Source organism: Rhinopithecus bieti, unplaced genomic scaffold (assembly GCF_001698545.2).
Source record: "Rhinopithecus bieti isolate Rb0 unplaced genomic scaffold, ASM169854v2 scaffold_15769, whole genome shotgun sequence".
Taxonomy (NCBI): domain Eukaryota; kingdom Metazoa; phylum Chordata; class Mammalia; order Primates; family Cercopithecidae; genus Rhinopithecus; species Rhinopithecus bieti.
In genome coordinates, this window is record NW_016809129.1 from 3,248,650 (window position 1) to 3,261,826 (window position 13,177).

The 13,177-nt window shown below is 34.7% G+C and overlaps 1 protein-coding gene across 1 annotated transcript in view; it reads left to right on the forward strand.

Annotated features, from left to right (window-relative positions):
- PLCZ1 (phospholipase C zeta 1) overlaps positions 1–13,177 on the forward strand; it is a 54,872-nt gene that overhangs the window by 6,547 nt on the left and 35,148 nt on the right. The window contains 2 exon segments of the mRNA XM_017888604.1: positions 6,727–6,958; positions 10,604–10,805. Coding sequence (XP_017744093.1) covers positions 6,727–6,958; positions 10,604–10,805 — 434 coding nt within the window.

The window sequence follows — 13,177 nt, forward strand, 5'->3', positions numbered from 1 at the left end:
ACAAGATTAATTATTGATTCATGGTTTGAGCAGCAATTCTCTAAGATTTTTAACACTGCTTTACTAAAAAAGAGTATCGCTTTTATCATGCAGTAGTGTTTATAGCATTTAAAATATTTTGTAGGAAATATATGTTATTTCCATACATAGTATGAGTGTTGGATTACACTTTTGATTGTTGGCTGAGTAAGAAATAGTATCCTTTGTAATTTCAGGAATTTTTTTTATAGGATTTGCCCTGAGTCTTCCAAATCTCTAAGGAATTAATAGCCACTATTAAATCTATAGTATGTGCTGACACTCTGTAGGAAACTGTGAATTGTAAAAAGTGAATAAAATGTTATCTCTCTTTTAAGGGCAGAAAAAGGAATGCAGAAATTAGTTTTATAAGTAGCTTATAATATATCTCATCGGTAATACTAACAGGGAATCTGAGAGGAGACTCTATTTAATTTGGGCTTTTATACAAGATGCCATGATGGAAGTGGCATTCTTGTTGGACCTTAAATAAGAAGCAGTATGTATGGAGTATGTGGAAAGAGTGCAGGGAGAATAAAAAGTAATCAAATATGACTGGAGTACCGGATGCATGAAAGGAAGTGGTAAGAAATAGTTGCAAATGACAGTTATAGCCAGACGATGGAAACCTTGAACGGTAGACCATGGAAATTATACTTCCTTTTGTAGGCAAGGGGTACTCACTGAAAATGCTTGAGTAAAGAAATACTACATATTTTAGGATAAATAACACAGCACTAGTTAGAATGGATTGGAAGCTAGTGTTCAGAGAGAGAGAGAAATTATTTCTCTACTGATTCTGCTCTATAAATCTGCTACCTGGAATCAACTCAGCCCCTTATATTCTGTTTGGTTCTACCTCAAGTTTATGGTTTCTTACCTTAGTTGGTCCTCCACAATGTAAACTTTTAAAAAGTCTCACCTAAAAAATACATAGCACCATATTCTCTTCTAATGTTACATTATCTGTTTTAACAGATAAACCAAAAGAATCCTTTACATTTCTTTCTCCACTTGTTCAATGATCCATTGCAATCCGTTTTGCTTTCATACCTATCTTGAAGATCTTTTTAGGTCAAAAATGTTAAATCCACTGGTTAGCCTCTCTATGCATTTCACTTATCCCTCTTTTAAAAAAATTTCCTTGTTCTAACTTCTATGACATCATTCTCTCCCAATTTTCTCTTAAAATTTGTGACCAGTCCTTCTCCTTCTGTCCTGTGACTATTCCTTCTACTCTCCTCTTAAAGTTGAGCTCTTTATATCCTTTATTTTTACATTACAAACTTTTCCTGAGCTATCTTATTGACTCTCAATGGCTACTTCCTAAATAGGAACAAGTTCCAGGTTTTCTATCCTGAACTTCAAAGACATGTAAATGGCACCATTTATTCATCATCTGCCATAATGTAGGCACTGATTAGGTTTTGCACTCATTTTATTAAAAACATACAAGGAAGTTATTGTTATCTTCTTTTTACACATAAGGATATTGAGCACAAGAATGTTGATATAATTTCTTCATATCTCACATAACAATAGAAACTCATGTCTGGGTCCGTCTAACTCCAAAGTTATTATTGTACTTTCTTCTATAGCGTATTGTTTTCCTCTATCCCTAACCCACAACCATTTGCCTACTGGCTGTCTCTGCTTAGATGTTGTCTCAGATGTACTTCAAATTTAATATGTTTAAAGTGAAACTCGTCTTTCCCTTTTAAACTGTCTTTCTTCCTCTATTTCTTTGCTTGGTGATAGCAGCACCGTTCTCTCAGTTATCTAAGCAGAAATTGAAGAGATTTTCAGATTCTTCTTCTGACCGTATCTTTTTAGGTCCATATACTTGCTACACACCATGTCAATTGTCTTGAACTACTTACTACCTATTGTGGTCCTCAGACCAGAAATGAAGCTGATTGCATTTCAACAAGTCCCAAGGTGACTCATATGTACATCAAAGTTGGAAAAACACTACAGATTGGTTTGTTTTAAATCCCAACATCTACCTTCTACACTGCGGCCAGAGTAATCTTTCTAGAATAAAAATCTATGCGATTTCTCTCTTAAAACTAATCAGTAACTCTTTATTCTTTCCAAAGAAGTCTAAGTTTCTCACTGTGGCTTCCGAGGACCCCTGGGATTCAGCCGTGCCTCCTGCCTTATCTGCTCCTGCAGCTTCACTAACATTCTCTCCAATTACACTCTTCTGTTTTGTACTTTGTACCTTCATTTGCTCTGATCTTAACTAATAGAATTAGCCCCTTTCCTCCCTAATTTCAGGCAAATATCTTCCTTCTCATCTCTGAAGACTTAGCTCCAGGATCACTTTTTCTGTAAAGATTCTCCTTTGACACTCCAGGAAGAATTGTCCAACTTTCCTTATTGTGTCTATTATCTATAAAATTTATTTTATTTTTAAAATAAAAAAAAAATTAGAGACAAAGTCTTGCTCTGTCACCCAAGCCAGAGTACAGTGCTGTGATTATAGCTCACTCTAGCCCTGGACTCCTGGGCTCAATGGATCCTCCTGCCTCGACAGGCATGCACCAATGCACTTGGCTAACTTTTTTTTTTTTTTTTTTTTTTTTTTTTTTTTTAAATTTAGAGACAGGGTCTCACTATGTTGCCTAGGGTGGTCTCAAACTCTTGACCTCAAGTGCTCCTCCCACCTTGACTTCCCAAAGCTTGAGGATTACAGGTGTGAGCCACTGTGCTCAGCTACAAAGTTTACATTTCGGCACCTATACACTTCCATGCCTACTTTCTTTTTCTAGACTATCTGCTTCCAGAGGGCACTGACAATATGTTACTTTTGCATCTTTCTTACCCAGTATACTATGTGACTCATATATTTGGTAAGGAGGAAAGGGAAGAAGAAAAGGAAAAAGACAAAATTGTCAAACAATTTAAACTAGTGTCAGAGTCTGGGAAAAAAGAAAGTGGCAAGTCCTGTCGTTTCCTGTAATATAATTTGAATGTATTTAGGCTTTATTTTTAGTATAATTTTAGATACAAGCAACTTTAAAATACTGTATCTTACATTAAAAGTAAATTCTGTCTTGATAAATCAGCTTTCTCATCACATTATTTATTTTAAATAACATTTCATATTTTTACTAGCAAACTGAGCATTGGAAATGGAAGATGGTGACAACATGGAAAGCCTTCATTCTGTTTTCTGAAAGTGTACACTCAGAACGACAGTCAATAGAATTATTTTGTATTCTTTTTTCCTTGTTTATTCAATAATTCATTTAAACATATAGTAATTAAGCTCCTACTCTAGGTAGGTCCAGTATTAAGCAATGGGTATAAAAGGAATAAAATATCTACCTTCATGATGTGCACGGTCTTGAAGTATATGGTGTATTTCTGAATATATAAGACATTGAATGAATTGTTTGGGAAAGTGCTTTTTGTAATGCTTTGCAAAGAATAGCCACTTAAGGAACATTTTTTAAAGAAGAGAAAAATGATTTCTCTTATTATATGTTGTACTTTTAATGATTAATATGAAACATTTTAAAGGTGGTAGTGAACCCTGAGGTGGGACCTGAGATTTTGCATATCTTCTGGCATATGCATTTTTAAATCTCTTTTCCTATCCTCCTTAAGTCTAGAGAGATACTTAACTCCTTCATCTAATTATTGTCTAAATGCACTTATTTCATCAGATTCATAAAACTGAATGGTAGGCCACATTCTGAATATCTCCAGTCAGGCAGGTAATTTTTAAAGTCCTGAGGATACAAGAAACAAATGACAAACTCACTGTCTGAGGCAATTCTAGAATGAATTTAGAGAAAGGCTGTCATTCCAATCTAATAAGGCCTGTAAGAGAAGAAAGTGGAGCCTTCTAAGAACCCAGAAAAGGGATATTTTAATGTAACATGGGGAGGAGACACACAGGACCTAGGAAGATTTCTAGAGTGGGTGACACTTTTTCAAGGATTAGTAGAAATTGGTAATTTAAACAGAAAGAAGGATATTCCAGAAAGAAAAAACAAACAAACAAACAAATATCTGTACCATAGCAAGAGATGGTTTGGCATCTGTGCTAAAACTAATTCAGAGCACCTGAAGTGTGAGGTGCAAGGAGGAAAAAGAGCAGAAATCATCCATGACATTTTAGATGGCCTTGGATGCTACACAACACAGTTGGGGTTTTGTCTTGAAGACAAAGGAGGTGCCGTGAGAACTTTAAGAGGGAGTTGAGATGGTCAGATTTACGTGTTACAGAATTTATTTCTGCATGTATACTGTTTTTTTTGTTTTGTTTTGTTTTGTTTTTTTGTGTTTGAGACGATGTGGCTTCTGCTGCGCCGACTCGTTGTCATGGGGTCTTTGAGTGCAGTGTTTTCTGCGATCTCGTGTGTTCGCGTCATTGCAAGCTCCGCTCGCCTGTGTTTGTTTGACGCTCGCATGTTCTGGTGGGCTGCCGGGTGCAGCCTCTTCCGGATGTAGTTCGGTGGGTACTTGACAGTGTTCGTCGCGGGCTGCTATTCCTTCCTCTCGTGTTTTCTAGATGTTTTGTATGTTTTTTGAGGTAGAGACGGGGTTGCGTCCTGTGGTTTATGGAGGGCGCAGGAATTGGTTCTGGTCGATCTTGGTCAGGTTTTCTGGACCTCGGATGTGATCCCCCGTCTCGGCCTCCCAAGCATGTGCTGGACGTTTGTTCTTTTTAGCGAGGCTTGAGCCACCGCGCCCGGCCCTGCATGTATACTGTTAATCTGTGTAATGGTATACTGACTTTTTTTCTTCCAACTGCTCTTCTGGGTGGTCTTATAGTTAGTTAAAAATCCTGGTCTACCTGTGTGGCTGGGGACAATTTACTAAGATTTTTGCTCTTCAGTTTTCTCTTATAAGGGAGTCTAGTACATTGGCAGTCTGAGTTGCTATCACGTGCCTCAGCACTCAAATTGTACCTTCTTTCTTATTGTTTTTCTTCTCCCTGCTTCCCTTGATCGTGAGGCTACCACGTCCTGTTTTTCTTCCCCATTGTTACTTGCTCCTTGTTTCTTTCCCTTTCCATTCTCTTTCTACTAAAATTAGATCTTCCCCTCTTCAATGATACAACTCTCACTATTTTGTGTGGTTTTCATTTTTCTGTATTTGACTTTCAATTCTTCTTTGATTTTGATCAATTATAGTGATTCTTTGGATTCGTGGAATTTTGTTTGAACTTATATCTCCAATTCTTTTTAGTATCAGATGGCAATTTTGACCTTTTAGAAGAACACGAGACAAAACAAATTATCAGAGAACATTTCAGATGACCAAGCTTATACTCTGTTTGAAAGTAATACAACTTTCATTATTCAGTGAATAATGTATATTTTATTTTATGCTGCTATTCTGTAGAACCATAACTTTTTATTTATATAACTTTCTATAACCAAAATTTTCAGGAATTACAGGCATCTTTTAAATGTTTATTGACTTGCTTAAGATTTTATGACAAATAAGGAGTAGGATAAGGCTAAAATGGAATTAATTCTATAACATCCACTTCCACGGACCTCAAAATCCAGAATTTAAAAACAGTAAGTTGAAGCATGTTAGTTAAGTAAGGTAGTGAACAATATGCATGCGTTACTTTAAGATTATATAATTTTAAGGTGCTATCCTTGTTTAATAAGCTCCGGAGACCCGGCATCTGATTTGACAACTACAGATTCCACCATGACACCATGCGCCTTCGACACATGCTTCTTGCATTCAAGCTGTTTACAATGTAACAAGAGAGTTAAGATGTTATAAAAAAGCATTTTTTAAAAAATTAAATCTCCCTCTTAGCTGAAATTCCAATTTCCTAGTTTTTTTATTTGTTAGTGATACTATAATTCTACTAGCTTTTCTAACTCTCCCTGACCCCGGTCATTCCTGAATTATTTCTCTCATTTGTCTAAATTTCACTGCGTTGAATCCTTCTGAATTCTCCCTTCGTCATTTCACTGAGGTCTGTTCTTTAGTGTCTGTTCACCATCTCCCACTTGAATTTCATCTTATCTGCTCTCTTACCTGCAGTTCTCTATCTCTTCCAATTGGAAATGCACAACTAATCAAACCAGTCTTCTATTTTTGGTATTCATTGTCCTATTCAGAAACTCCCAGTTGTCCTGGTACTTTTAATAGCTTGCCTTTTCTCATAAAGTTCAGATATGACCTTTCAAATCCACTCTTTCTTATTAGAGCTCATCTTGTTTGTATCTGTCCCAAATCCTTCAGTGATTACTCAGACTCCACTTCCTCAAGGTATTGCATAACTACTACAGCTTCTGCCGTTTACATTGATCTTGAATGTGTCTGACTCACTCTGACATATATGGTCCAGGCTGCACACCAGTGGCATGAGTTTACACACTGCCTGGTATGGTTTTAAGAAAGTATCTTCAAAAGATACCTTTTGTATCTTTTGAAAAGCAGAATACAAAAATGAAATGTGAAATTGAAAGACAACCTGGAACCCTCATTCTCTCCCACACTCCTTTCTTTATCCCTGTAACCACTGGGTTTCAAGAGTTAACTAACGCTTTCCCAATTTTGACATCACTCCATGCAGTTTTATATATTTTATCTTCAATAAGAATCCAATGTAAGTTTCATCTTTCAAGTATAAATTACTATGTATTACATAAATACTCTACTATTCATTTTATGTGTTTTTTATACTCACGATGTGAGCCCACCAGTCATTTTTTTTAGTAGGACAATGACAGGCTGAAACAAGGAAGAATCACCATAGAAGAATTTAGAGCAATTTATCGAATTATCACGCACAGAGAAGAAATCATTGAGATTTTCAACACATATTCTGAAAACCGGAAAATTCTTTTAGAAAATAATCTGGTTCAATTTCTGACACAAGAACAATATACAGCTGAGATGAGTAAAACTATTGCTTTTGAGATCATTCAGAAATATGAGCCTATCGAAGAAGGTATGTTTGCATTTCAAAGTTTTATCAGCATATTTATGTGAAGTATCTTTTATTTTTTCAAAATTATTTTAAAGCAAAGTATTTTATGAATTATGGTTATCAAATTACAGTTTTTGGATGGGTCAAATATCTTTGGGAAAATATATTTTATAGAATTGATACCTTTTAGAATGCTATACTGTGCAACCGTGGCATCCTTTCCTATACATTGTTCAGCTCCTTCTTTTAACTGCTTCCATGTATCTCTCAAGTATTCAGAAATGAGCTTGGAGGTGAAAGTAAGACAACGATTCTATTACATTTACCCTATTAGAAGAAAGTATCTTGATCTCACGAATAAGATAAAACCCCAGTTATAGGTGGTCTTCCATTTTAATGCATTCTATTATTGAAAATATGTATAAAAATTAAATGTGCTAAATGAAAAAAAATTCTAAGAAGAAAATATTATAAAATGATGAATTTTACTTTGTTTATAAATATAATTATCTACAACATTTCATAAATATATAAATATATATACTTTTCGCTTTTCTTCATTTTGAGCACATAGTGATTTGGTTTAAATTAAATGACCATTTAGTCTAATGATCTGTCATAGAATTTGTGATCTTTGTTCCATCTTTCAATGGGTAAAACACTCACAGTTTTCATTTATGTTCATTTTGAAATAAAATTATAAGCAAATACAATAAAATATTCATATAATGGTACCAAAACATTGTTAAAGCACAATGTTTGACCTTACAGAAATTAACTGATAGAATAACTCAAAATATTCACCTAGAAGGGGCGTATGAAAGTTCAAGTTTTGCCTCTTTAAGTTGGTTTAGGCTACCAATGTTTGACATATGATAATGTAGGTACTAACAAACCCAAACTTATTTCTGCATTGGATCATACATTCATAATTCATTCAAATATTTATCTGCATTAATCAAGTATGGTTTTGGGGACTGAAGATACAGTGAAGAACAAGGCAATTAGGTCTTGAATTCCTGATGGGTTGGAGGAAAGTTGACAGTAAATAATGAAGCACGTAAAAGGATAACTTAAGAGAGTGTTATGTGACATGGAAACATAGAGCAGGGAAGGTGATGGAGAGCAGATGACCTGGGAGGCCTAGCTCAGGTTGGGTGTTTAGGAGAACCCTCTCTGAGAGTGTGAGATTTGAGCTGAGACTTAAATGGAAAGAATGGACAAGTTATGTGACAAAATGAGAGAAGTGTCTAAGGTACAAGAAAGGGAAACTTTAAACCTGAGTTGAAGAACTGAAGGAACAGGAGGACTGTGTGGTTAGAACTTTGAGAATGAGGGGGAGATGAGTTTGGAGAGACTGGCAGAGGGCCACAGTAAAAATTTCGGCTTCATGATTGAGTGCCATGCAAAGATTTTGGAGGGTTCTCAATTGTAGTGGTGTCATTGAGTTCAGTGTTAGTGACAATTTGGTCTCAGCACCATTAAACTTTTGCAGGTTTGCAGCAAGGTAAAGAGCTTGCACCTGAATATTAAGCAACTGTATCACTAAGCAGAACTGATGAGTTTAGTTTACTTTTTTTTTTTTTTTTTTCATAGCAAGACTTTCTCTAAGGAAGTAGTGAATTGATTTATGTTCTGGCTCAAGCTCTTTATGTCATTGCCAACTGGAAACAACCAGTTTACAGATGAGGACTTTCAGTAGCACTGATCTAGAGAATATTACCAAAAAAATTACTTTGGCACTGTTAACTTCAGGTGGTAAATTAAAAGATACAAATGAGATATTGGGATGGTGGCAGTGACACTTTGGAATTGTGTTTGCGTTTTAACTACAATTTTATACTGTTCATCCATTTCCTCTTTTGAGCCTTCACCTGCCTCCAATACTCTCCAACACAGCCAAGACCTTGCATTTCATTTACATGATTATTGATCACTTTGGTGTCTTATTAAGGCGCATTTGAATTATGATCTTATAGTTCCAAATGCTGCCAAGTTCCTCAGCCTCATCCCTCATTGGTATGTGACACGTACCAAATGAGGTTTTTAAAAATCCATGTGATTAATCGTAATTTCAAACTGGTAGTTTTTAAGGGAACAAAATGAGTTTATTTTCTATTCCGTTACTGAAGATATTTATTTAATTATTCAATAGCTCAAAAGGGCTAAGCCAATTACTACTAATTAAACAGGGAAAAATAATAAATATATGCAAGTCATTACTGTTACTATGCATGATTCATTTGCTCCATACACTTCTCTCTTCCTAAATTTAGATGGTTTTGAAATAGAGGGTTTATATACCTATAAAAATTTTATTTATTTTCTTCTACTTTTATATTTTAAACCAAAATAGTAATAGCATTTTGAATGCTGTCTTCTTCATTTTTACGATGTCATAAACATTTACTTACGTCACTATATTTTTATGATACATTATTCTTAATGGTTACTTAGTATTGTATCATATTTTGAGCTTTAATTTGTTTATTCCCCCGCTCTTATCTTGCTTTCATAAATAATGCTAATGTGAGCATTTTTGTACATCACTGAGTCTCTACTTCTATAGGATAAATTCCTGGAAATAAAATTCTCTGCCAAAGATCACACTCTAATCAAGTGAATGCTCATGTCACCTTTTCTTTTTGGTTAAAATGAACTATCAATAGCAATAATAGCAACAAAAAATTATAGAGTTAATATATAAGGGTAGATCCTATTATTACCTCCATTCCACAGATAGGGAGAGGTTAGCTAGCATGCTCAAGGTCATATAACAAGTTAAATGGATATGAGTCCAGGCTGTCTGTTTCCAGAGCCAGTCTTCTGATTAAATTGATATTTTGGTACATATTATAGTGAGTAAAAAAGTGCAGAGATTAATTACTAAAGGTGATCATATGCAAATGACCCAGCAATTCCACTCCTAGGCATGCACCATACATAAATGTGTATATATTTGCACCAAAAGACATTTACTGGTTATTTTTGGCAGCACAATTTGTAACAGCCCCAAACAGGAAATTATCTAAATGCCTATCAGTGATAGAATGAATAAATAAATTGTGGCATACTCATACAATGGAATACTGTAAAGTAATGGGAATGAGCAATGTATAACTACAGGCAACTACAAGAATAAATCTTTGAAATATAATGTTGAGTAAAAGAAACCAGGTACAAAAAATACATGTTGTCTGAGTCAATTCATATGAAGCACAACAACCAAAGAAAACTAATCTATTCTTTTAGAAGTCAAATCAGTGGATATACTTGGGTGTGGTGAGCAACTGCAAAGTTAGTCGGAGGCAGGCTTCTGGAACACTGCAATGCTTTGTTCTTTGACCTGTGTGCCATTATCCAGATGTGTAGCTTGTGGAAGTTTATTGATCTATAATATATGCACTTTTCTTGTGTGTATTTTCAAAACATAAAAAAATCAGAGATAATTAAATAATATATTCTTTACTTGAATGTTAATATGGAAGAACTAAAGGTTTTACTACAAAATTTGTTTCCAAACAACATATAGTATGAATATTAATTCTAAAGGAATATTTTAGAAATATGCTCTACTACTGAATAAGTTTACAAGTGAGATGTAGTTTTTTATCTTGCTAATGGTATTTTTGCATCCTTTTAACTTATTTTATTTATTTTTTTTAGTTAGGAAAGCACGCCAAATGTCATTTGAAGGTTTTACAAGATACATGGATTCACGTGAATGTCTACTATTTAAAAATGAATGTAGAAAAGTTTATCAAGATATGACTCATCCATTAAATGATTATTTTATTTCATCTTCACATAACACATATTTGGTATCTGATCAATTAGTGGGACCAAGTGACCTTTGGGGATATGTAAGGTATTTATTTGATTTTTAAATCTATTACATTTAAAAATACATGGAAGTTCTTGGCAGTGTCTACCTCAGTAGGCAAGAGTGCACAATAAAAAGAAGACTCCCATGTTATCCAAACTCATAGGGAATAGGAATTTTTATTTGTATGTATCTTGAAGATCCAACATTTGGACGAAGTGGCAACATAATTTATTTTATGCATTAGTATTATATTGCACACATAATCCCACATGTTGAACTCTTCTCCATGGTTATGGCCCCTCCAAAGTTTGCTGAATAACATAGATACTTCTCAAAGGAAAGCATATGAAGAAGACTGTTATTTAGCTAGTCAGAAGATCCTAGATTTTAATAAGCATGGTTAAAATTAATTCTCAGACATCAGAACACATAGTATAACTAAAGCCAACACATAAATACAGTACATTGTATAACTTCGCATTTATGGATAGTGATTTTTATAGACTTGTATGCTAAGTAGTTTACACAGATTAAAAATAATCTGCATTGCATTGCTGATTTTATACCTAACAATGTATCTATCATACTGTTAACAGCAGACTTCAGTTTAGTCAGCTCAGATACAGTGGTGAATGAGATTTTCAAAGCTGCTACATATATCTGTGTACAAGCAGATAGACAGATAATAACCAGGTAAAAATGTTTTCAAGGATGAATGAATCATACGGGGAAGATGAACTAAGGTAATGTGATGGAAAGTGACTGTGAGGTGGAGGGTGTTACTTAGGGTAAAGTTGTCAGAAAAGTCTTCTGAAGAGGTGAAATGAAATAGTTGTGGCATGAGTGATGATACAGGAAGCCTTAGAGAGATTAGTAGGAAGGTCATGTTAAACAGAGCAAGTGCTTGGCATGTTTAATTGAGAGAAAAATGGCAAATGCTGCTGGAGACAAGTCAATGGTGAATGAAGGGAGGTGAGTTTGAGGAGGTAGGTAGAGTCAGTTAATGAGGATCTTGTAGAGCATGGAGAGGAGAATAGATTTTATTACAGCTGCACTGGGAAGGATTTTTCTTAAGATAGTGTCATAATTTGATCTATTCAGTAATGTGGAGGAATGACTGATGGGGCCAGAGTGGAGGTAGACTATGATTTGGAAAGATGGTGTAGCAGTGCAGGTGATATAGGTGGTGGTGAACTCATGAGCCAGCAGCTGAGATGATAAGTGGTTGAATTTGAGAGACAGATGCTTCTCGACTTACAAAGTGATTACATCCCAATACTTGAAAATATCTTAAGTTGAAAATGCATTTAGTACATCTAACCTACCAAGCATTATAGCTTAACCTAGCTTACTTTAACACACTTACACTAGCTTACAGTGAGGCTAAATCATATCCCCTCTCTAAAAGCACCCCCAAAACTGGCAACACAGGACACTGTAGAGTCTTGGTTACTTACTCTTGTGATCATGTGGCTGAGTAGGATCTGTAGCTCACAGCTGCTGCTCAGCATCTTGCGATGGAGTATCTCATACAGCATATTGCTAGCTTGGGAAATGACCAATATTCAAAATTCGAAGTGTGATTTCCACTGAGTGCATACTTTCTTTGCACTATCATAATGTTGAAAAATTGTAAGTTGAACCATTATATATTGGGGACCATTTTAGGAGGCAGAGCCAACATGACTTACCAGGTGATTTGAAGAGAGATATGAGGGAAAGAGAGGAATCAAGATTTTCATCCCAATAACCAAATTACAGTGAAACTGTTGGCTGAGATTTTGAAGCCCAAGAGAGAAGTCCATTGTAGGGTGTGAGGCGACATGCAAGTGTTCTGTGGTTTCCATGTTAAGTTTGAGGTACCAATTAGTTACCAATGGCTGATCAGATAGTCAGTTGGGTATATGTGTGTGGAATTCAGAAGTTATCAGACTGGAAAAGCAGAATTGGAAGTCATCAGCATATGTGGGATATTTAAAACCAAATGATTAGATAGTATTACTTAAGGTAAAACCATCAATAGAAAAGATATCTTATAATTCCAAGATAACAGCAAACATACAACTAAATATTGCTGGTTCTCTAATTTCAAATCTAAGTAAAGACATAAATTCACAAATTTGGAAATTTATTCATTTAGAATTCTGTAAAGATAGCCCAATTTATAGATATAACTTCATTACAGGAATTTCTGTTCATTTTTTGTTATTTTAATTATTTAAAGAGAGAAAATATAAATATTAAAGCAGTTTTATTTAGAAATATATATAATTACTTTTACATTGCAAGAAAAAGTTTCATCCAACTGCGAATTTGCATTTAAATTTAATTGTACTTTTCTCTGTTTCTTTATCCACCTTTGGAAGATACATGCTTAGAATGAAAGTATTTCATAATATTTTTCCTTATGACTA